Source organism: Athene noctua, chromosome 20 (genome assembly GCF_965140245.1).
Source record: "Athene noctua chromosome 20, bAthNoc1.hap1.1, whole genome shotgun sequence".
NCBI classification, from domain to species: domain Eukaryota; kingdom Metazoa; phylum Chordata; class Aves; order Strigiformes; family Strigidae; genus Athene; species Athene noctua.
In genome coordinates this window covers 4,359,204-4,381,609 of record NC_134056.1, presented here as the reverse complement: position 1 = coordinate 4,381,609, position 22,406 = coordinate 4,359,204, and the positions used below count along the sequence as shown (strand labels likewise).

General features: G+C 43.9%; 1 protein-coding gene across 1 annotated transcript in view; it reads right to left on the bottom strand.

The window, feature by feature from the left end:
- Positions 1-777: 777 nt before the first annotated feature.
- The window catches only part of BRD3 (bromodomain containing 3), a 43,393-nt gene continuing 21,764 nt past the window's right edge, over positions 778-22,406 (bottom strand). Inside the window, exons 5-12 of the mRNA XM_074924089.1 lie at positions 20,680-20,894; positions 18,630-19,001; positions 12,082-12,210; positions 11,488-11,679; positions 10,413-10,648; positions 9,587-9,879; positions 7,583-7,711; positions 778-6,121 (exon numbers count right to left, since the gene is read on the bottom strand). Coding sequence (XP_074780190.1) covers positions 6,006-6,121; positions 7,583-7,711; positions 9,587-9,879; positions 10,413-10,648; positions 11,488-11,679; positions 12,082-12,210; positions 18,630-19,001; positions 20,680-20,894 — 1,682 coding nt within the window. The 3' untranslated portion in view covers positions 778-6,005. The remainder of the gene's footprint in view (positions 6,122-7,582; positions 7,712-9,586; positions 9,880-10,412; positions 10,649-11,487; positions 11,680-12,081; positions 12,211-18,629; positions 19,002-20,679; positions 20,895-22,406) is intronic.

Here is a 22,406-nt window from a genome sequence, read left to right as displayed (position 1 = left end):
TGCGTCTGAGAAACCTAACAGCAAAGCCAACCTGAATCCTCTCCAGTGACCAAAATAGATTTTGGCCACCATACAGTAATGTCAGGACTCCGCTGGGACTGTGACCAGCTCCTCTGGGCCCCCCCTTTCCCAGAGGTGCCCTCCACGTCCCGGTCACCCTGGGCTCGCTGAGCTGCAGGGCCAGCACCGGCTGGTGGAGCGGGTGCTGCTGCCAGTGTTGGTGAGAAAGTCCCTCTGGGTCCTTCAGGTGCTGGTGGCTTCAAAGTAGTTAGCATTAAACCAGGGTGAAATGTCCATTTTCTTTTTTTTCAGCTGAACATACCTCAATCAGACACAATTCTTACGTAATCTAAGACCCCTTCAGACTGTGGGCTTCTAGGAAAAGTCCTTCCTTGGCTGTCCTGGTACATTAAAGCACGCTGAGTGTCTCCTTCCCCAACGGAAAGGTGTATTCAGAGCACCTTTACTCCAGGTACTGACCTGCAATTCGGGGACCCCAGGCCAAGCTGACAGTGCCCCAGACTCGCCCCCTGCTCTGAAGGCAGTTTCCCCCGTTAGTACTAACAGCCGGACTTGCAAAATGACTTCCAAATTATTTCAGTACTCATGGCATTAGGTCTCTCTGTATTTATCTTTGTCTCTTGGCAATGCTACTCAACTGACTGGTCAATCAAAGCCCTACCAGTTCTCAACTGGAGCAAGAGAAACACCTGAAAAAGAGGATGAGTAAAGGGAAGGGGAGAGGAGAGGGGAAAATACGGGATCAAACTGCACACACAAAACAATTTTTCTTTTTATTATGAAAACAAAACAAATGCCCCAGGACCAGGGTCCATGATTACCAGTAACATCAAAGATTACTTTCTAACTCTTTTTTTAAATTCTGTTGTGTTTGAGGCCAGCAATTTGCAATAAACAAGCTAAACTACTTACATTGACTCTTTTCAGTAACTGACATTTACAGGAATATACTAGAAATGGCACTAAAAAGTTTTAAGAAAAAGAGTTACGGTAAATTTGCATGCACATCATACAGAAAAGTAGCTTTTTTTTAAATATTAAAAAAACCCAAAAAACAAAAATACAACAACAAATCTTTCTGGATTGGTTACGCCAGTATCAGGGGTAAGTTCTAAGTGGCCTGTGTCAAATCCTAGCTGGTGGTTTATTTATTTTTAAAAATGACATTTAAAAAGATATGCAAATACCATTTCTTTAAAAAAATGTATCTTGTTGTTTTACAAGCAAGATAATGCTGCTAGTATAATGAATCCTTGCCCTAAATTTATCTTCAGCAATGCAGAGCCTGCCCACAGTTAGCCCTAGTGGTAACTGCTCATGTTTGAGAATGTCTTTTTAAAATCCAGTACTAAAAAGGTTGTGGTTTTTCTTTGTCATGCCCCGATCCCTTCCCCCTAGCTCCAACCCCAACTTTAAAAAACATCATTCCTTTCAAAACAAGGAAAAAATTAAAAACTGGTCTAAGAGTCCCCAAAACAGAGAAAGAACTAGATTAGGTAACTGCAGTCTGCTTCTACCACATAGAGAACATGGAAAGAGACCTCACTGGTAACTAATTTGTATATATACACGCACACACGTGCTTGTGTATGTGTGTGTGTGGGCGCGTGCACCTATTACACACACTCACAAACAACAGTTACGTAGTCCTGAAATATCAGTTCTACAGTTACAAACCCTGTCGGTAGGAAAGTTTAAAATCACATCAATACAAAACTGAAATGATTTTGTATAGACAACATTTGGTTAGCAGAAAACTGTTGTACCCAACAGCTTCCATCGGGAGATGGATCAGGGCCTGAGCCCATGGGATGCGGATCTCCCTCTGGTCCCACTGAGCCTATGTCTGATGGTGTGCCAAGAAACAGGCTGACCTTACAATCAGGTAAAGTTTAACAAAGTTTTTAAAGGTGCAGTAATGCTGATTGATTGGTAATAGGTCTGGTGAGATATTGTTTTGTCAAAACAGTTTTGTCAGAAAAAACAGTTTCAATAAAACTATTTGTGTGTATGCATACATATGAAATCATACTGATTTCAGTGAAGTTTCCCCTGGAAAACAAAGTTAAACTTTGTTCATTCAAGAAAAATTCTACCATAAAAATTTCTCTTTTTTTTACTAAGTTTAAAAATGTTATTTCAAATGTTCTATGTTTGATCATTTTAAAGTTATTTCATGACATCTGTACTGACGTGTCATGCAATACAAACTCAGTTAAATAAATGCTCTATTGTTTCAGTTTCCAACTCATTAAGGGCTGCTGCTACTTACTATGGACTGAAAACATCTCTTCTTTCCTGGAGACACTCTGGAGATACAAGAGGCACCACTACTGACATGTCGGGAGATAATGAGCACTACAAACAATACGAAAATGAAAAAGTGTAAGAACAACATTTTGCAACGAAGTCACCATTCTTTCCTGAAACAAAGGTCATGCCAAAATGGATTTCTCCTGTGAACTGCCATTTCATAGCGAACACCTTACTTTCCATGAAAAGTTTCCCACTAAATGGTAGCCCAAGTTGCAGCTGGATATATCAAAGATACGCAGGTGGTTCTTCATATTCCTTGGTGGGTTTGGTTGCTTGTTTTCCTTGCAAATCCCCAAGCTAGGACAGGTTTGCCAACTAATGCAGGGATCCTCCTCCAGCGCTGCAGACAGTCCCGAGCCAGGCCCCCTTCCGTCGCTTCACGCTTGGTTCCCAACCCTTCAGCTCTAACCTTTCCACTGATCTCGGTGGGACAGACCTACGTGCCCCAGGGGATGGTCTGTACCCTGGCTGTGGTGAGCGGGGTTGTCCCCGGCGTCGGAGGAGGGTGACACACCGCAGAGCCAGGTCCCCCCGACGCTGGCAGCAGCGGCTGCCGGCCGGGCTGCTATTGCCTCCAACACTGCCTGGGGTTTGTTCTCCACACGGGAGCGACCACCATGTTACATGAACAGCATCGCTCAGGTTAATGCACGCAGGAAAAAGTTTCAGGCAGGGAAAACTGGGAGGTCGTTTATCCAAGTTGTCATGGTATTGAATTGGTTGCAATTATTTTAATTCAAATACTAGGTTGGTTTTGATAATGCAAGTCTCAGACAATAGGAGAAACACAGATGAAACCCAACCCCATTAAAAAAAAAAATTAAGCTCTTAATTAGGTGTATATTACATTTCCTCATAGTAAATTCTGAAAATATATTACTAAGGATCTGTCTAGGGGAAGATTTTTTTAAGGGCAGAATTTTAAAAAAAATATAGGAACTAAAAATAACTCCATTGTTAATGGAAAAGAAAAATAATTAATTTCAGTAAGAATCAGACAGCCTAGATCATCAGCTTTCAAATCCTATGGGAAACTATCTGCAAAGACTTGAGCGCCTCCTGCCACTGGGCCAAACACCCTTGTGACTGCAAAACGAGCCAAAGACACCCAGCAACTCAGAGGAGGAACTCAGTACCTCACAGCAACACAGCATCACACTCTCAGCTCTTAGCAATTTAAAAAAAAAAAAAAAAAAAAAGGGAATTCTTTTCTACAGCAAACTGTGGGAAATGTGTTACTGCCACTATAGAGGTAAGACATGGACAGAGACACGTCAGCTGTACGAGATGCACATCCAAACACTCTGAAATGCTGATCTTTGAAAGACAGATTTTTAAAAGACAAATACATAAGTGCCTAGCTAATAAAACCTCCGCCGATGGGCAGTAAGCGACTGGCAGCTGAGTGTGGATGCAGTTAGAAGTGCAAAACATGGAGTGCCAACAACAGGCTGGCCCTGCGCTTCCCAGCAAAGGGACGTCACCCAGACACCACATGTCCCAGCCCACAAGCTCCCATCCTGGCTCTTGGAGGCCATGAAAATCGTGTGCTGGGGCTGAGGAGTCTTCCAGGACCACTCAACTATGTGAAAAATAAAAGCTGGTGCAATCTGCACCACGGGGCCTCCAGCAAGCTGCTAATAGAGACCACAGGAACGTGAATTTTAGGGCTACCCTGCAGTAAAGAGGCAGCCTTAGGGGCTGGTACTGGGAGAAGGAAAGGCATAACTTTCTGTTAAACTCTGTATATTTTTTCTATACAATAAAAAGTTAAGAATTTACAATAAAATTTCTGCCCCTCAGATTACAAATTTTATATAATTATAGAACTGGTGTTTTCCTAAAACTGGATTATAAAAGAAAAAACCCCTACTGTTCTACACACACAAAAAAAAAGAGAGGTTGGAAAAAGACCTCTCGAAACATTACTGAGAAAATAACAACGTGCTGCATCAAAAAATTTTATCTACCTGTATGTCTCCAAAATCTGTACAAAACAGGAAAAAAGGGGGCTGGGGTGAAAAGAGAAAGAAGAGAGAAAACAAATCAAAAAATGAACACGCCAAACATGACAGAGCACCAGACACACGACAGACTGGACTGTAGCACCTGTAGGTATAAAGTCCAATATATTTAAATAAAGTCTCAGATTTTCACTTGCTTTGTTGTTATTGTTTTGGTTTTTTTGTTTTAATCTGGTTCAAACCACATTAAAAGTCTGCATTTCTGCAGGTCTGCATAATGCAGCTTTGCTTTTGTTATTTTTTTATTACGGTTGAAATGACCAATGGTGTTTAATAAATAAAGTACTTGTATATACATGAAATTAGGGACAGTGAAAAGAGAGTGTATTGCAGTAGTGCAGGTCAAAACATTAGGCTGGACTCAAAAAATTGCAAGCCTTAAAAAATGGGCTCTTTTTTTTTTTTTCTTCCTCTCCTTTTTCTTTTTATTGAGGTAAGCATTTCAGTGCCTGGAAACCTGCACCCTGCATGACACAGAAGTAGCATTCCATTTCTAGGAGCTCACTACTGAAACAATAACGAGAGAAAAAAACCCAACCCAAACACACACAACATCCCTCTTCAATTCCTCTCCCAGCTCAGCCTCAGCTGGAGCTCAAGTGCTCCTTTATTTTAAGCCCAGACTGAGGTGCTTGTCATGGAGAAAATACTTAAGCATGTGTCTAATAATGTGCACATGACCCGCCTTGGTCACTCTGCAGTTCAGCTGAGAATATTCAGCCAAAACCTGTTTTCAATTAAACTAAAAACTTTCAGAGAGAGTGTCCATTTCCTGGAAATTATCTATTTGATGTTAAAAATAACATTCCCAAGAAACTTGAGTGTCCCTCGCTCCCTTCTTCCCAACACATCCCCGAGAAAAACTAAAATTTTGAGTGGAAAAACAAGAAATGAAACCACTTATATTGCTCATGTGCTTAAAGTTAAATTCATGCTTAAATACCTTCCTGAACGGGTGCCTATGCCTCTACCAAGATTTAAAAAAAAGCATGTTAGCAATCCACAGTACATGAGAATTTTTTTGTTTTTTGTTTTTATGTAAAAAGATCATAGCATCTGACATTTTTATCACACTGTAGACTTCGAGATTAAGAATACTAGTGCTAATAACAAATACACCAACTAGTTCAAAAGCTAACATCTTTCAGATACAGTACCATTTTACAGAGATTTCTTTTAAAAAAGATTTTTGTTTTTTTTTTACCTTGTGTGAGCCGGGCAGGCTTATTAAAAGAGAACATTCTGGGGAGAGGGAAGGGGCAGGAGGGAAATGTACTACAAACCCTGCAGAACTTTCTATTTATCTCCTGCTAAGCGTTCAAATTCTTCCATTTTCAACCAATCTTCTTCAGTTAAAATGTATTTTAGAGACTTTATGCAAAGGGAACTATTTGTCATAAAGTCTAGTCACACACACACACACACACGCAAAGATCTTTGACCTATTAAAAGAGCCCCCCCCAAAAAAAGGAAGATACCTTTTATAACACTGAATTAAAAAATAAAATTAAAAAAGTCAGAGAAAGGAGACAAAAAAAAAAAAACCTGACCACCGTGGAACAAGAGCAGTATATTAACGAGAGAAAGGAACACTGCAGAGCATTGGTGAGGGTGATGTCCATTTTGTGTGTAAGTGTCCGTAACTCATTCCGAATCGCTGCTGTCTGAGCTGGAGCCGCTGGAGCTGCTGCTCCCAGACTCCGAGGAGCTGCTGCTGCTGAGCCGGGAAGGGCCTCCGGAGGGAGCCGAGCCGGATTTCTCTGCGGAGAAGAAGGCAGCGATGTGGTTAGTTGCAAGGAACTGAAATAGAGAAAGCTTGCCCACAGCTTTCACCCTCCCCGGCTTCATTCACAATTTCATTTTGCCTGGGCAGCTTATTTACCCGCAGCTTTGGCTTGCTGCAGCAAGGCCTGTCCTGTCAGTGGGCAGCAAGGTTTGTCAGGCTGCAGGTGACTGTGGAAGTTTGGGATCCGCACAGGAGCCCTACGGGAGGGCAACGTCCTCCACAGCCCTACGGTGCTCAGGTGAGATGGTGCAGAGCACTGGGGGAGCTGTGTCCACAGCCCCGCAGACTCCGGTGCAACCTCTGAACACAAGAAAACCCTGTCTGACTTGTGAGAAGCTGGAAGAAGCTTAGTTTGCACTTGTCAAAAGCTGTTTGTAAACCAGAAAGTGTTCATAAAGAGGATGCCTCCAACAACTCCAGTGGGATGCCCTGTGGGGCACAGTTGGGCCCTTTCTCTGCCCTTTCCTCCTGCTGTTGCCCAGAGACAGAACTTGCCTCACTGTGCAGGTACAAGCCAGAGAAAATGAGAACCTTCTGGAACAACCTACTGCACATGGGTAAAAAAGACTCTATAAAGGCAACACCCACGTGTGTCTTTATCAACCCACCACCTACAGACCAAGCTGGCTACTCTATGACAACCTGGGATCCAAGGGTGGTGAATCCCCTTTTGCTCTCTCCTTGTCCTATTTTCTCTTTCCTGTTTTCACTCTCTCTCATATATATTCACATATATTAGTTTTGTACTAATTGAATTGCGATCAGTTGATTGTTGACGGGTTATTAGGAAAACAGTCTCATTGCCGAAGTGCCTTATTCCTTCCCAGAACGGTTATCAGTTGATTGTTGCCAAATTCTTTCCGTTCACTTACTAAATGGGTCAGTTAATAAAGTCACCAGCACAACTGTTCCTCTGAGTCACTGTTGTGACTCTTCCACCAGCACGCAGGCTCTCAGGGAATTCAAAAGATTCACCCACCTTGTAACCCACCGCATGGGACAAGACAGCACTGGAAGAATCTTTTGTAGCATCTTTCATGCTACTGCACTATGTGGGGTCTTAAGCTTTTTTAAATCCCGCAGTGGAGAAAAATCATCTGTTAGATGCTCCGTGCTGCTGGTCTATACACACAGTCCTGCACAAGCTAACACCAAGGGGAAGATCCTCCTCCCTCTGAAAGATGCATTGCCTCCAAAACATCTCACATTGACCACCGAGGGGAGCTTCTACCCAAACAGGGACTAAAGCAGCCCCCACACAGTAGCTCAGTGCCCCGCAGTAACTCGCTGTGCCCCAACACTACTGACCAACTGGGGTAACTGTCAGAGATGATCCCAAGGCTGCAAGAAGGCAGTAGTTTTGCCTCAGTGACGACGTCTACCTACATATTCAACTCTTTGGGCATTGTTAGCATAGTAAAAGCAAAGCCATTACCTTTCTTTGCAGGTTTCTTGTTGTTGTTTAGCTGCCCACTGACATCCTGTAACCGTTTTTCTAGTTCTTTCTTCTTTTCCTGAGCTAACTCTTCTTTTGACTTTGCTGCTTGCTTTTTTCCACTTGCAGCTGTGGAGGAGGAATGCACAATTTCTGAAACTGCATGGTTGCAGGAGAAAAAAAAGAGTGGACATCACTATTTTACAGGGCATGTAAATCTGTGCAACCACTTCTGCAGTGACACTGCTAAGATCAAGTGACCACACAGCAACTACACATCCCAGATAAAGAGGACAACTTATGAAGTTGTCTAGATCATCCAATCACCACAATCCTGTAACATGCACTTTTTAAGAGACATCTTCTGGAAAGTATTTTAGAAGATAGAAATATCCATGTAATAATCTTGTAGTTACAGGTTACTTACCAGCCAGTTATATGGTCAATAGTTACACATTTGTAATTACAGAATTGTTACATGGGTTTTCTGCCCTGTAAAATAAAGTGTCCCATTAAAGGCTGTCAGAAGTAAGCATCTGCCATTAAAACTTAAGATACCTCATGCAAGAATCTACTGTGCTTTATGTTGCTTGAAATATAAAACAAAAAAAAAAGGACAAATTAAAATCCAGCTGAGGCAAAGGCTGGCAGACAACAGGAATGCAGCTGCATCAGTTAAGATGGAAGTGGTGAGAAGTACCAGTAACACTCATACTTCTGAGCAGAAGAAATATCCCTCCAAAGAAGGAGTAATTGAACACAGGTGTTGGCCAGTATTAGAAGCTCAGACACAGGCCAGATATTTTGCCTGATCCAGCAAGGAAATACCTACATTTCTGTGCACTGTTTTAAAGCAATGTTTTTTAAAAAAAAGGAATCTGGAAAGCACAGACCTAAGAGGATGTGCTGCTGAACACCAAGCACTGCAACAGACAGCAGACAGCACAAGAGTCCAGCTGGGGTCAGGCACGCCAGCCTGCCAGCCCAGGGCATACCAGTCTCAGGATCCGTAGTTATCTGCGTTACTCTACGCTTTGGTTCCAAAACAAAAGGATGCTTCTTGCTCCTAACGACTCTGCAAAATCTTTTCCTGAGCTATTCCAACAGTGAAGGACTCGGGGTGGGGGAATCAAAGCAGTGTATTAAAAAGCAAAAAGAAGGGTCAAAGTCTGAGCTTTGCTTAGGCCTACCTGAAAATCCTGTAGTGAAGAAATGGAGGTGCTCTGCAAGAGTTGCGAGTAGCTATTGTGTTAAACTCTTAAGGGGACAAGTCCCTCTTTACCGACAAGCAGATGGACCGAGCCAGGACCACTTCAGGTAAGTGATCCTATTGCTATTCAGCTGGAGCTAAACTCTCAAGGGGCCACAAGAATCACTCTCTGTGGATGAGGCACAGAGAAAAGTCCGTCCCATACTGAACCGTACACTTGGCAGCGCATTAACATTAATCCTCTGATCTGATATAGACTCAGGGCAGTATGGTGATCAGGCCATCTAGAAAGAGCAGTTTTGGGGTGAATATACAACTCAGACACTTACACACAGAATCCACAGGTTGCCCAGGTAACTTTCTGCAAGTTATTTATTCCCTTGATGTCTTGGGTCCCAACCATGCTTTTTGTTTTGTTTTGTTAGCACCTAATTAGATGCTAAACTAGTCAGGATAAGAAACTGATCCTTCCAGATGTGTGCACCTAACACCTAACACAACGAGACTGAAACCTTTATAGTGCCTTCTAGATTCTAGATAAGTAATAAAAGGTATCACACAGGTGTTGCAGAGGAACACAATAGTCCTCCAGGTCTCCACAGCATGACATCATGGGGAGAAAGAATAGAAAAAATAGAAAGTTTCTGTACATTTTCATGGGAGAGAAGAATCTCTAAAAATCCCTGCCATCATATACCCAACATCTGGGTAAGAGAATCCCAACACACATGCCCTGACTCCAAAGCTGAGCCCAAGAGCTGGTGGGGGAACGTGTGCCCCCGGAGGTAACTTACAAAATGGTTTCCTTTGTTTTTTCTGTAAACAAGATTTCACGTATCTCTCCAGTTCTCGTAAAGTTGTGGGCTTCAATGTTTCAAAATCTATTTCTATCTCGTCAGGATTGGAGTCTCTGAGGGAAGGTTCCCGTGACTGGATGATGTGCACCACCCTGCCCAGCTTCTCCCCAGGCAGGCGGTTGATGTCCAAGCTGAGTTGTCGTTTCTCATCGTAAGTCATGGGCAGACCTTCCTCCTCCTCATCTGAATCGTAGGTTGCAGATGCCTGTTTGCCTCCTTTCTTGGGCTGCCTAGGGGGGGGTTGGCAAGCATGGAAACATTCATGGATATATAGAAGCAATTAACTACTTTTTTTTTTTTTTTTCTACCCCCCTTATAACAATCATCCCAATGCTCCCAGCTTTGAATCTCTGGCCAGACAGCTTGAAGAGCACCACAACTTCTGAAAAAGTTCAGAAGTCTGAGATCAGCTGTTCTACTCCCATTATATTTTAGTGCTGTGAGGCATGACAACAAGCCCATGTAGCAGCAGGGGGGCAGCAATGAAATGGCACATTCTTGCTGGCTGTGCAAAAGGCAAAAAGCAAAACCTTATCTGAGAGTGATCAGGCAGGGATTCTAAGAGAGCTGGACAGTGGAAATATGGTTCCACTGCCAGCTCTAACTTAAAGACTCCCTGGAGTTGTCTGGGACTGGAGACACTATTCAAGTATTTAACTGCTCTGACAACTGAGCTTCACCAGGAATTCAACAGGGACAGGAGAACTGGGCTGGAAGCTCTTGGCATTCCCCGTAAGACAACTTGCAGAAGGCAGGCTCTCACCTGTTAGCTGTGGTTGTGCTGTTTGCTTTCTTAGCTGGGGCTTTCTTCTGTTGGGTTTGTTTTGGTGGTTGAGCCACCTTGGGTTTTTTCTCCTCCTCAGTTTTGACTTTGTGCTTTTCTTTTTCCTTTTCTTTATCTTTCTTTTTCTTCTCTTTTTCCTTCTTTTCTTTTTTTTTCTTTGGTTTGTTCACTGGTGCTTGTGACAATGCAGCTAGCTGCTCATGGACGGCCTTTAGCTGAGGGAGAACAGTGTAAAAATTAATCAGACTTCAAGGTAAGATAACTGATGCCTCCATATACCCTTCCTCTACATCCCAACATTTAAGTATATCCCAAAGTCACTGATCGAGCAGTCTAGTGACTGAACTCAGGAGACTTTGCTTGATTTTAAATTCTTTTAAAAAATGCAGTGCAACTACACAGAAGCTGACTCAAATGAAAACATCTTCTTGTTTTATAGGGGCAGATATAAATTAAGCTTAATAGCTCCATCTAGAGTGCTGACAACTTGGCCTCTGGAATCCTAGGTTCACTTCTTGGCTCTCCTACTAGCATGCTTTGAGACACCAGATAAGCTATTTCATTAATGCTTCATTGTATTACAGCAGCAGATGTAAGCACTGTAGCATCTGGCATTGTGTATCCGCATAGTAAGAAAGGCTATGGCTTAAGTGTTTGCAACCACAACAGTCAAAACACCTCACTTCTACAGATGGGGTACAGGGGGACAATATCCCACAGGAAGCTTGAGACAGATTTTGTTATGCCTGAGCTCTCGTACAAAACGGGTGTCTGTTCTTCCCAGAGCCCTAGTATTGTCCACATCCTCATTCATACTCTGGGATCCCAGAAGGAAGCCAGAGCATCAGCACCAAGAACGGCTGTCTTGAAGAAAATTAACATTCCATCAAACAGTCACTTGCTTCACCGCTGAGCATTTTTCCCCTTTAGCTGGCAGAAGTGGAGACTGCTTTGCTGCACTCCAGCCTCGATGGGATTTTTAAGAACAAAATGAAACTCTTCCTCCTATGCCCTTTCTACTGCACAGAGACACACAGCGTGGCTGTTGCAATACCTGTTCCTGGAGCTCTGCCAGCCGAGTCGCTCGCTCTTCTTCTGAGTCCGAGCTATCCGAGTCGGAAGAGCTCTCCTCACTGCTGTGACTGCTCTCTGTGCTTTTGCTCACCACGGGTGCTGTTGGTGGAGGTGGAGGCGGGGCCTCTGCAGGCTCATCGGGCATCTTGGCGAACCTCATCTCAAAGACATCCTACAAAAAGGGGGGGGAAGCTGGTGACAAAAGGACCCTCAGCCGCAAAGACCTCACTCTGGGCTTTTAAACACACAGACACAGACCATGGGTCAGGGTCTTACTGCACTACACAAGGTGCTGTACAAGTAAATAAAAACGATGGGCATATTTTGTAAACCCATGAAAATTCTCCCATTGCTTTATATAGCAATGAATATAAAGTTTTAGGAGCAAACGTGGCATTGGGCCATGCCATGTGAAGAGCATATCAGTTCTGCAGCAGAGAACGTGGCTCTTCCCAAGGGCTGGAAGAATCAGCAAATCTCCCTTGTTGGTGCCAAGAGCAGATCCACAGTTGGATCTATGAACAGACACCTCAACCAAACATACTCTGCAAGACGCATTTGCCAACACCTTTACCTGAAGCTTCCTGGCCATCGCTACCACTTCGTGGTCTGGAGGATTGTACTTGTAACAATTAGAGAACATTAACCGAATATCTGCTGCAAAACCTTGTGCATCCTGGTATTCCCGACTGTCCATTTTTTTCTGCAAACAAACAAGCCAAAGGGAAAGGGGAGAAAAAGCCATAAGCAGAAGGCATTTATAGCAACTGCATGGAGGACACGTGCATCTTGGAGACAGCTCAGAACAGCCTCAAAAAATCACATTTGTCTAAGAGAACAGTAGTTTGATCTGGCTTATTCGTTCTTAAATAACATTCAGAGTTTCTGCTTTTTAAAACAAACAAGCAAACACCAGGCAACCGAAGAAGTTGATATTGCTCCGTAACAGTTTAAACACTTTAAGATTCTAAATTTGGGTTGTTTTCTTTTTCTAAGTAGTACTATATAAATTTGTCAGGGTCCACATTCTACTAGAGATAAAGTAATTTAGAAAAAGGGTTTGCTAGATCAGAAACTAATGTTAACAGGGATCATGGACAGGAAGGGCAGGAGTCAACAACCAACCAAGCTACAATTACAGGCGTACCTTAATCGTATATATCTACATGCTGCTTGTGTATTTTTGCCCTGTAAATCTGAAAGGGCAAAAAAGATCATAAACATCCAACTCTGACTTCTTGCTAACACAGGGCATGAATTTTGTTTGGCAATTCCTATAGCAAGATAGGCATTTACAGCGCATTTACAACACCTATGCTTGATTTAAAAGTCCAACTGATAGCAAATGGATACAGAATTCACCTTTTATGAACCTATTCATAACGTTATTTCCTAGTGTAGTGAAGATAAGCTATCAGGAGCTAAATATTTGCAGCTTGTTCCTTTCTCTTATTTTTCAGCTCTCACTTTTGTCCGTTTCTCTTGCTGTTTGGGACTGAATGACTTGAATTTAGAGAACAGTTTTTAGCATTCCTAGAACTTAATTGATTTTATGCATATATTACTACTCTGTATAAAACCTTAGCTCCAATTACTCCTACCAAAAGGAAAAAGCAGCTAACACTAGATTTCATTTGCATTTAAAAGACCTGGGTTAAAAGAAATTCTCTATTTGTCAAGTGTTTGCAGGCCTCCCTTTTGTATGTCTTGTGCACCTGTATCCGCCAGTGAAGGGAAGGGACTGACTGGCAGACAGGATGCAAACGTGACCAGGGAAGACAGATCCCCCATCCGAGCAGAAAGCAGGGCTGCTCCGGGTCTGTAACCCATGCTGGAAGCCCTAACACCAGCAAAATTCTCATTTGTTCAATGGAAGCTACAGGTATTTTACAGCTACACAGCAGACCTTGTAACTATGTCAAAGCACTACAATAAGTCCTAAAACATTTTTTGTTCTGAATAGGGCAGAATTTCACCTCCAGGGATGTAGTTTCAGAAAGACCTGCAACGCAGGGTGGTGACATTCCTGCAGCCTTACTCCTTGCACTGCTGCAGCCAGACATCTATCAAACTTTTGTCACAAACCCTCATTCCCTTGGTGAATAAATGAAGAGACAGCCTGAGCCACAGCACAAAGACAGAAAGGGAAATAGGTTTGTGCTTCTGGTGTCTGAAGGAGAGCTAGCCTTGTTTGAAAAATGTCTCAAGGCCAATTTGAAAGTAAAACATATGTTCAAACAAAAGGGCCCATTTATTTTAAAATACATCTTACTGCATGAAAGGTCTTTTTGATGCACTTACATTTGTTTGGCACACTCAATGGCTGATTACTGCCTATGAAATACATTCCAGTGTCTGAGGCTTCACTTTCATCCAAACCCAAGAGTTTCCTAGCCCAACAGTTTTAATCTGTGCATTTTTGTCTTATGTTGTTTTCTTGTAAAGAATAATTAACAGAAAAAAAATACTTTCAATTGGTGGACTGGAATATCTTTGGTTACAAATTCACTGTGAGATATCCAGCTGCTTAAAAAAAAGTTATGACATTTACAACTGCAAATCAGAAGTCAAAGACAAGCAGGACTGGTAGAGACGCTGGGAGGCCAGCTAGTCCATTCTCTGCCCCACACAGTATCTACCACAGCAATCTCATTTTTCCCTCAGCAATCAGTTAAACTCTTTAATATTCTTTAATATTCAGAAATTTGTTTCCTAATGTCTAATGTGTCTCTTCCTCTAAGGTAAGCCTTGTCCTGCCCACAGAGGATGCAAAGAAAACTCTGTTCCCTCTCTTCCTACAGCAATCTTTTACGTGTTGGAAGATCTAACATGTCCCCTTTCCACTGCATCTTCTCCAAAGCTAAACTGGACATCAGTCTGTCCTCAAAGCACATGCCTTGGGCATGGCATCAGGGCAGGTGCTGACAAGGGCCACACAGGTCCAGCAATGTCAGCAGAGAAAATGCCATCTCTGCCAGCTACTGAGGACTCAGCCTGATTTCTGGAGGTCTACTTGCACCTTACAGAAACTGCCTCAACAAAAGCAGCTGCTTTGTGAAACTGTGTTTGTACTCTAAAATAGATGCAACTAAAGAAATCTTAAAAAATTCCACCAAAGAACGTCTCCTCGCTTTCAAGATCCTTAACTCAGCTGCTCTGAAACCCCAGCAATCTATGCAAGAAAATTAACCAGTGAGCGTAGTTAGATCCCTGGAGGTAGCGCTTTATTCCAAAAGTAAACACCTTGTATAAATCCTCTCATGTAGCAAGGACTCTTGCTCATTTGCCACTGAGTAAACCAAAGGCAGAGACATCCCCCCTTGCTGCTGCTGTGACTCAAAGCGAGAGGTGCTCCGGGTTCTCCCAGCTCCATGATGGGCCCAGCACCCTGCCTCCCCACCCCAAAGCTCCCCAGCATCAGAAGGGGACATGAGCGCACTGCAAGCAGGCCCCGTCTGCCTGTGGACAGGGCAGCTGAAGCACAGGGCTGCTACAGCTTCATGGCAGAGAGTTTCACCTACCACAGGGAATTAGGGCTGCTGCCTTTTAGTTTTTAAAGCGTAACCCATGCCTCTGCCTCCCTCTCTCCTCATCCTTTCCTCTCTACTCCAAGTAGTTCTGCTTTTTCCCCCCCTCTCTGACGACTATCAAAGAACTGACCTGGAGATGAGCTCACTGATCCATCTCTTTGGCTCTTCCCACTCTCAGTCCTAGCTCTGGCACAGCACTCCAGCACACCCCTCTGCTCCTGGCTGCAACAAGAGCTCAGCTACAGCCCCTCACCTCTCACCTGCCACTGGCACAGTCACAACAGCCAACCTGCCTCCTCCACCACAGAGAAAATCTCCAAATCCTTCTGAAGCACACCTCTGCTGGGTGCACAGCCTGAAAAAAAAAGGCTCCTGGACATGAAGAATATTCTCTGAAAAAAATCAAACTTCACATAAGCAGAGAACCGAAGTGACAAGCAGCCAGGTATTGGGGAATCTATCACAGTGGCAGCAATGTTCATGTTTTACTTTCTCACATAATTCCTTCAAGATTAGTTTGAAGGCCACCAGTTGTGCTGCTTTACCCCAGACATTGTAATTTGTTTTAGATTTTATTCTGCACCTTTCAGAGCCACAGAGAAAGCCCCTGACACTGGAGAATTACACTGCCTGCAAATGGCAGGTTTCTGTTCCACGCAGTTAAAGTATTATAGACTGCATCTCAGTCACACTATGATCTACAGGCCAAGAGCAATGATAATAAAACACTCCATAAAAAAACAATACCAGACAGCACTTCAAACAAGTTTATTAACAAAAATACTACCACATGGAAAGACAAATCCAGAGTCTTTACATACAAAAGACTCCACTGGGTCTGCCATTAACTTGTCTCCAGTTTTCTGCCCTACACTAGTAAGGTACAAAGGGAGAGTATCACCTGCACTTGTAGAAAAACGGGCAGAGGTGTACACTTTTAAAAAGAACAAAGTTAGGACTACAAAGAGATTTAAGTGTGAAGAAGTCACCAACCCAAGAAATCACAGCTTTGCACCTAGATTTTGCAGAATACAGTACAAAATCTCTTGCAGTAAGAAGCCACCTAACCACACGTGGAAACACCAGCTTTGAGAGAGTCAAGATTTTACTGTCTCCATCTCTAATCTTACTGCATTCACCCAGGGCTTGATCTGCCAGGCTGCCGGTATCCCTGGAGACCCACAGCATCCCTAGGAAATCAAGAGAGTGTGCCTGAGCTGAGAATAGGTCTGAAAGGACTAAGTTTAGCAGCAGTCCTGCTAAAGTCAGCACAGTAACTGAATGAGTTCATCTAGGATATGATCATCTAACTACTTGTATTCACCAGACTAGTAGAGAAAAGGTTATCCATCGTACTTCATCACTCATGGGATTACAGAAAGAACCGTTGCACTGAGCAAGAGATGCTTCTTCCCATCTCAGCCATTTCTGCGAACCAGACATACTCTGAAACGCCTTTAAAGCTATTGGCCAGTTTATAGACTCTCAGAACAGATTTTGACATGCAGCCTATGATAAGCATGGGCAAATGTAACTGTATGCACAGTAAACAGAGCATCATATAGGAAGGTTCCTGATGCCACCTAAGTACTGCACCTCTGATCTGACTTACAGAAAAACACCAGAAAGCCCATGTGCAACCTGTTCCTGCTCCCAGCCCACTCACTGGCATCAGAGGAGCAAGGCTGGACCCTCTCAGGGGAGGTGGTGGTGACCCCTGGAAGGGAGCAGACCAGAGCGCACAAGCAACCCTGCTTTCAGCAGGAGGCAGCCTCCTGACCAACGTAAATTATCCATTAACCTATGATACAAGCCATGGGGATGGACCTCCGAGCTGGTGGAGAAGAAAAACTCCAACGCAAAGTGAAGTCAGCAGACCTTGACAGCAAGTAATCTCATTAAAACAATGTACAAGAATGAAGTAGGCCTTCAGTACCAGGCACCCAACATCAGTGGGATGGTGATGCACTGCAGTACCAAAACTGAGGGGAGCTTCTTCCTTCCTCATCCATGCTCAAGAGCAAGAGAAAATGGAAACTTACCCAAAAAAACACTGGGACCTTCCCTCTATCACCAGCACATTAGAGCCAGGCACCAGTGCTCCAGCTTCACAGACTACCATGTTCAACCTAGACCCTTCTCCTGCTTTTACCACTGTGTTTCTGGGTCCCTCTCCTTGCCTGCAGCTCAATTCACCCTTTATCTTACTCTCTTCTCCTGCTAGGAAATTGCTGCAGGCCTTTAACACAGCTCGGCTTAATTGCAAGTCAAAAATATTGCACATTGCACTGGCTTTTGTGAACAAAGCAAGGGCACTGCAAGCTCAGGAGCAGAATGGTCTCCAGGCCTAGCTCCACCAGACCTTGCTCACAGTGCTTCTGCCAGCTCAGAGACGGTCTTTTCTGTACAAACCCAATCAATAATAATAATAATTAGTACTTAGATAGTGCCTTCCAGATATCTGTCCTCACAACAGCCCTGTGAGGTAGGTCTAGTATTATTATCTCAATTTTATGGCTGGGAAAACCACAGCACAGAGCTGTGGGGAAACTTGCCCAGAACCACAACATCAGAACAGCAATTACAACTCAGACACTGGTAACGCCTGGTCTAATCCTCAGTGCACAGACCATGACAACTATTTTCTCACCACTAAATAATGCAACTAAAATATTCATAAAAATATTGCAGCTGTAGTAAGAACTGCAAGCAGCATGGCTGAATGGCATGGCACATCAGAGCATGACACACTAATTCCAGGTAGTACGTAGGATTTGCCAAGGAACATGAAAGGAATCATGAATGCAGCTGCCCTTTTGTCACCTGGGCATTTACACAATCCCAGGCATTGTCTCAGCTGGCAGCAAAATACTTCTTGGCATGCTAGTGAAAGCCAGCAGAAATACCTTAACTTCCTGCACATGGAAGAAAGTCTCACCTCCACCAACACCAATTCCAATGGCTGGCTCACAAGCAGAAGATGGGGACTAGAAAAACATTGCTTAGCTCCATGGATATTTAGGAGGGATTCAGAAAACCTCCAGTCTACTGGGAAGAAACACCTTGAACATTGGACCATACTAAGCTAAGGTCTTGAAGAGCCAAGCATGAACCACACAAGCATCACATTATTTCCTCCCCTCCCCGAGCACCAGACGATCATCACGTTCCAGTTGGAATTGCTCAGCGTAAGCCTATCTGGACCACACATCATGCCAACAAGCAGGCAGGCAGCAGTTTCTGGAAATGGGATACTATCAATCGAATCCTATGAAATACAGCACCTCTTCTTCTCAGAGCGCAACACAATCCCAAGGACATAAGTCTAAATAGCTGGACTATCCACAAAGAGGAGAGGATGCCATTGTACAGTCTGCTTTGCAGGGCAGAAAAAAAAAAAAACAAAACAGATGTCCCAGCTTACGGGGAAAAAAAAGAGAGGACAAGGAAACAAAATATAAAAATATCCAGATGATATCCAAACAGGTTCAGGTTTCTACCCGTGTCCCTTCCCCCTCCCCCAGAAGAAGCCAGTCCTCTGCAACCAGAGGGCTGTGACACCCTGCAAAAGAGGTGGTAAATGTGGACGTACTTTAACAGTACTGAGATCCATGGGGTGTTTGATAATATCATGATAGTCATGTAATTCCAAGGCCTCTGCATCAACAGGCTTGTAAAAGGGCCATGCATAGGCTGCATGCTTCTTCGAGAGCATCTCCTTGAGAATGCTGTCACAGTACTTGAGGTGCTCAGAGAGTTTGCCCTTCTTCCCTGCGTGCTGGGGGACCTCTCCATCTTCAAGGTCTTTCTTTGGTGGTTTGATGGGCCGGCCGCCGCTCTCCCGCCGCGCAATGATTTTGGCCTGCTTGGGGTCCGAGAGGGGCGTGGGTGACTCGCTTCGGCTGGCAGTGATCGCCGAGGTGGTGGGGGTTGTCGTGTCTGCTTTCCGCTTCACTCCCTTTTTCTGAAACAGCAGATGGACAGATGTCGTAAGTACCTGCCCAGCTCTTGGGCAATGTTAGCAGAAACCTAGCACAGTTCATCCTTATTTTTGAGATGTGCCTGTCCTCTGACAGAAAACACAATTACTTCACTGGGATAAATGGGACTTGTGACTAGAGGCTTCAACACACAATTCAGCGACTACAACACGATGTATTACTACGTGTCACCTGAGCCACAGTAACCAGTCATTTGCACGTCTCCAACCCAACCCCAAACGTGATGCAAAATGTGTTAGCTCTATGTATTTCACTGAGATTTAAACTAAGGACTCTTACCTCATGTTTGCCAAAGGAAAGGAGTGCGCCCAGTCGATTACTGCAGCTCAGCTGATGCATCGTGACTTAGTAAGTGTCAGTAACTTAACCACATGTCTGAGTCCCCAGTGGCAGGATCAGGCTATAAGTTCTGAACCAAAGCATATTAATCACCAAAGACCCATGAGCCCTCGCTCCCTTGTATTTAGTGGGTGTGCTAAGATAGATTGCTTATTATGGACAAGAGCAAGAATTTAATGATTTTGCCTTAAGCAAATAAAACCTCTCTCAAATTCAAGCTGTGACTGTCCAGTTAGCTCTCTCTTATGCTCCTATGAAAGATTTATTTCTCTGGAGAGAGAGAGAAGGGGGGAAGAAAGTTCCTCGTGGAAATCTAAGGGAAATCTGAAGTAAATCCCAACAGAATTCCTTTTGCAGCGTCTGTTTGGCAAACTGACTACTGGCTTCATCCTTTTAAAATTACTTTGATTCTCAGAAGCGAGTTATTTGGACAGAAACTGAAGTATGAGACAGGCTTCTGAGGAGGACAGCTTAGCTGCAAGATTTGATTTACAATTTCGCTAGTAATTCCCAAACTATAGGGTTAAATAAGCAAAACAATTCTGTGGCTTTGCTGGTCCATGCAACCTCACATTAGAGAGCACCAATACCGTTGTGGTTAATTCCCCAGTTTAGAAAAAAGAACCAGACTTCTCTGAGCTACACTTTCATAATTATTAAAGCAATACACAGCTTGCTAGGAAAATTCCAATTATTTAGAGCAATGTTTTCATTTACCCATAAATTAACACAGTAAATAGCAAAACACCAATGACAACTCCCAGAAGATTGCTCAGTAAGGAAGACAGAACTAATGCACCCAAAACCTGCAGGCAATAGTCTCCTCCAACTGGAGTGACAGGCTTGTCTTGAACTGGTTTATGGCAGAGAGGAACATTCCTAGTGCTGGAGTCTGCGAACCTTAAAGGAATAGTCCCACTAAAATCAGGGGCTCAGTTAGAGGGAAGAAATGTTTTGGGCTATATGGTGCAAAATGGGGGAAACCTTCAAACAGCCTTCTGGTTCATGAGCATCAGCACTGGCTAAGGCTATGGTCAGAGAGCTTGTAACGGAGCTGGAGTAATTACAGTGGACATCACCTCAGCTGGGGTGCGATACAACTGGCAAAACTTTTCTCAACCCTCTCAAAGTCGACAGCAAGCACTTGTCTGAGCACACCCCAAAGGGATAACGATGGCCAGAGAGGCAAGGAGTCAAATATGAAGAGAAGGAATGCACGTAACCAGCAGTGAGGGGATGAAAATAAAGCACTGCTTAGCAATACTGCCTTCCGAAGAGAAAGGGGTTGGGTTCTCCATTTACCTTGACTACCGGTGGCGTAGGAGGCACCACGGGCATGATCGGAGCAGCAGGCGGAGGGGGAGCAGCGGCGGGAGGGGCAGTGACAGGCGGGACATTAGCAGTGATGGTTGGCACAGGGGTGGCAGCAATGACGGGCGTCTGAGACACGGCTGGAGGGACGTTCTGGAACGGGGCCGGCGGGGAGACGGAAGACACGGCCACGGCTTGCTGCGCTCCTTTCAAACGACAAAGTGAAAACGCACTGCAATGTACTGATGGTTACAAGTGCCGACAAGACATTGGGAACAAAGTGACACTGGTGCTGCTGGACTGTGCCATCAAGGGCTTGGCAAAAGGCTCCCAGTCCAGGGCCACAGGAAGAGCACAAAGGACACGGTGTGACTTGCTTGGTGCTATTACCCCAGGGGTCAACAAAAAATGAGAAATCACTGACCTAAGTCCTTGTACCATGAGCTTTAGGCCAGCCACATGCAAGTAAAATATTTCAAGCTTTGCACATGGGGTGTGTGTTGCTCTGGGACAGTCTTCACCCTTCTCATGCTCTCAGAGCTACCCTGCGCTCCGCAAAAGAGCAGGAGCTCAAGGAGAGGGAACAGAGGGAGATGGCTCTTGTGGACAGCTGCCATCCTGCACAGACCTCAACCTGGGAGTGCTTTTACTATGTGTGACAAATGGTAACAACCACTCCCCTACTGCCAGTTAAACATCCAAGAGTCCAAAGCACTTCAGATTTGCCAGAAAAGTTATACACCAAAGAAACAGAGCTGGGAGTAGGGCCCAAGTCTCCTGATAGTCTGACCAATGTCTCTTACACTAGACCTGCACTTGTAAAGAACTGCTTCGTAGTGTAAAGTTAAGGGGGACAAATCTAGTAACTAATAACCAAAGTAGCAATACTCCTCTAAGTTTCTATACCAGCTTTTATCAAAGTATGCTGAAAAGACACATCACAAATCTGGCTGAGCTTGAAGCTGTAACTCCATTTGGCACCTGAGATGTGGGAAAACAAAGAGGAACAGTTTACTTTCCCAGAGCAACAACTAGACCTTGTTTACAGAAAAAAAATTGCAACAGTTTAATTCAGCCCCCATGAGCTTCTTTATGAACTGTTTTACTGCACTTAGAGACATTTTAGTCCTAAATCCACTTAAAATCAACTCTAGGTAAGTTGAACTAAACTTAACTTCTATTGATGTGCAATAGTCTACACAGTCTTTTTCAATGGCTTAAATCCTTTCTGTTGATCAAACTTTATGATGTTGCAACCGTGCGTGCAAAAGAAAAAATTTTATATGGGGTTTAGGGGATTGGCAAGATTTGAGACCAAGTCTCTACTGTGTCAGATTTCTGCCGGGACCTTGGGTGAGCTGTATAAACCCAGGTCTATAAAGGCATTTTATGCCATGGTCTGTCACTTGCAGCAGACTGGCATGTCTAACTACCCTGCCTCTTCTTGCCTTGGTTTCTTTTTTGCATACAGGAAGCAACAGCATTTTCCTCCCTGACTGAAGCGCTGCATGGATGGGTAAGTCACAGATGGTAAGATGTTTGTACGACAAATGCAGAGTGGCCTTAAGACAGACAAGCCCTGAAACACTGGGTGAACATAATCTAGACATTTCATCCTTTCCTCTCTACTGCTTTAACCATTAGACTACATCCTTCCTTCCCGGTCTCTTCACCATTTGCAACATCAGGCAGCTTGAAAGGTGGGTCAGGCCTCAGCA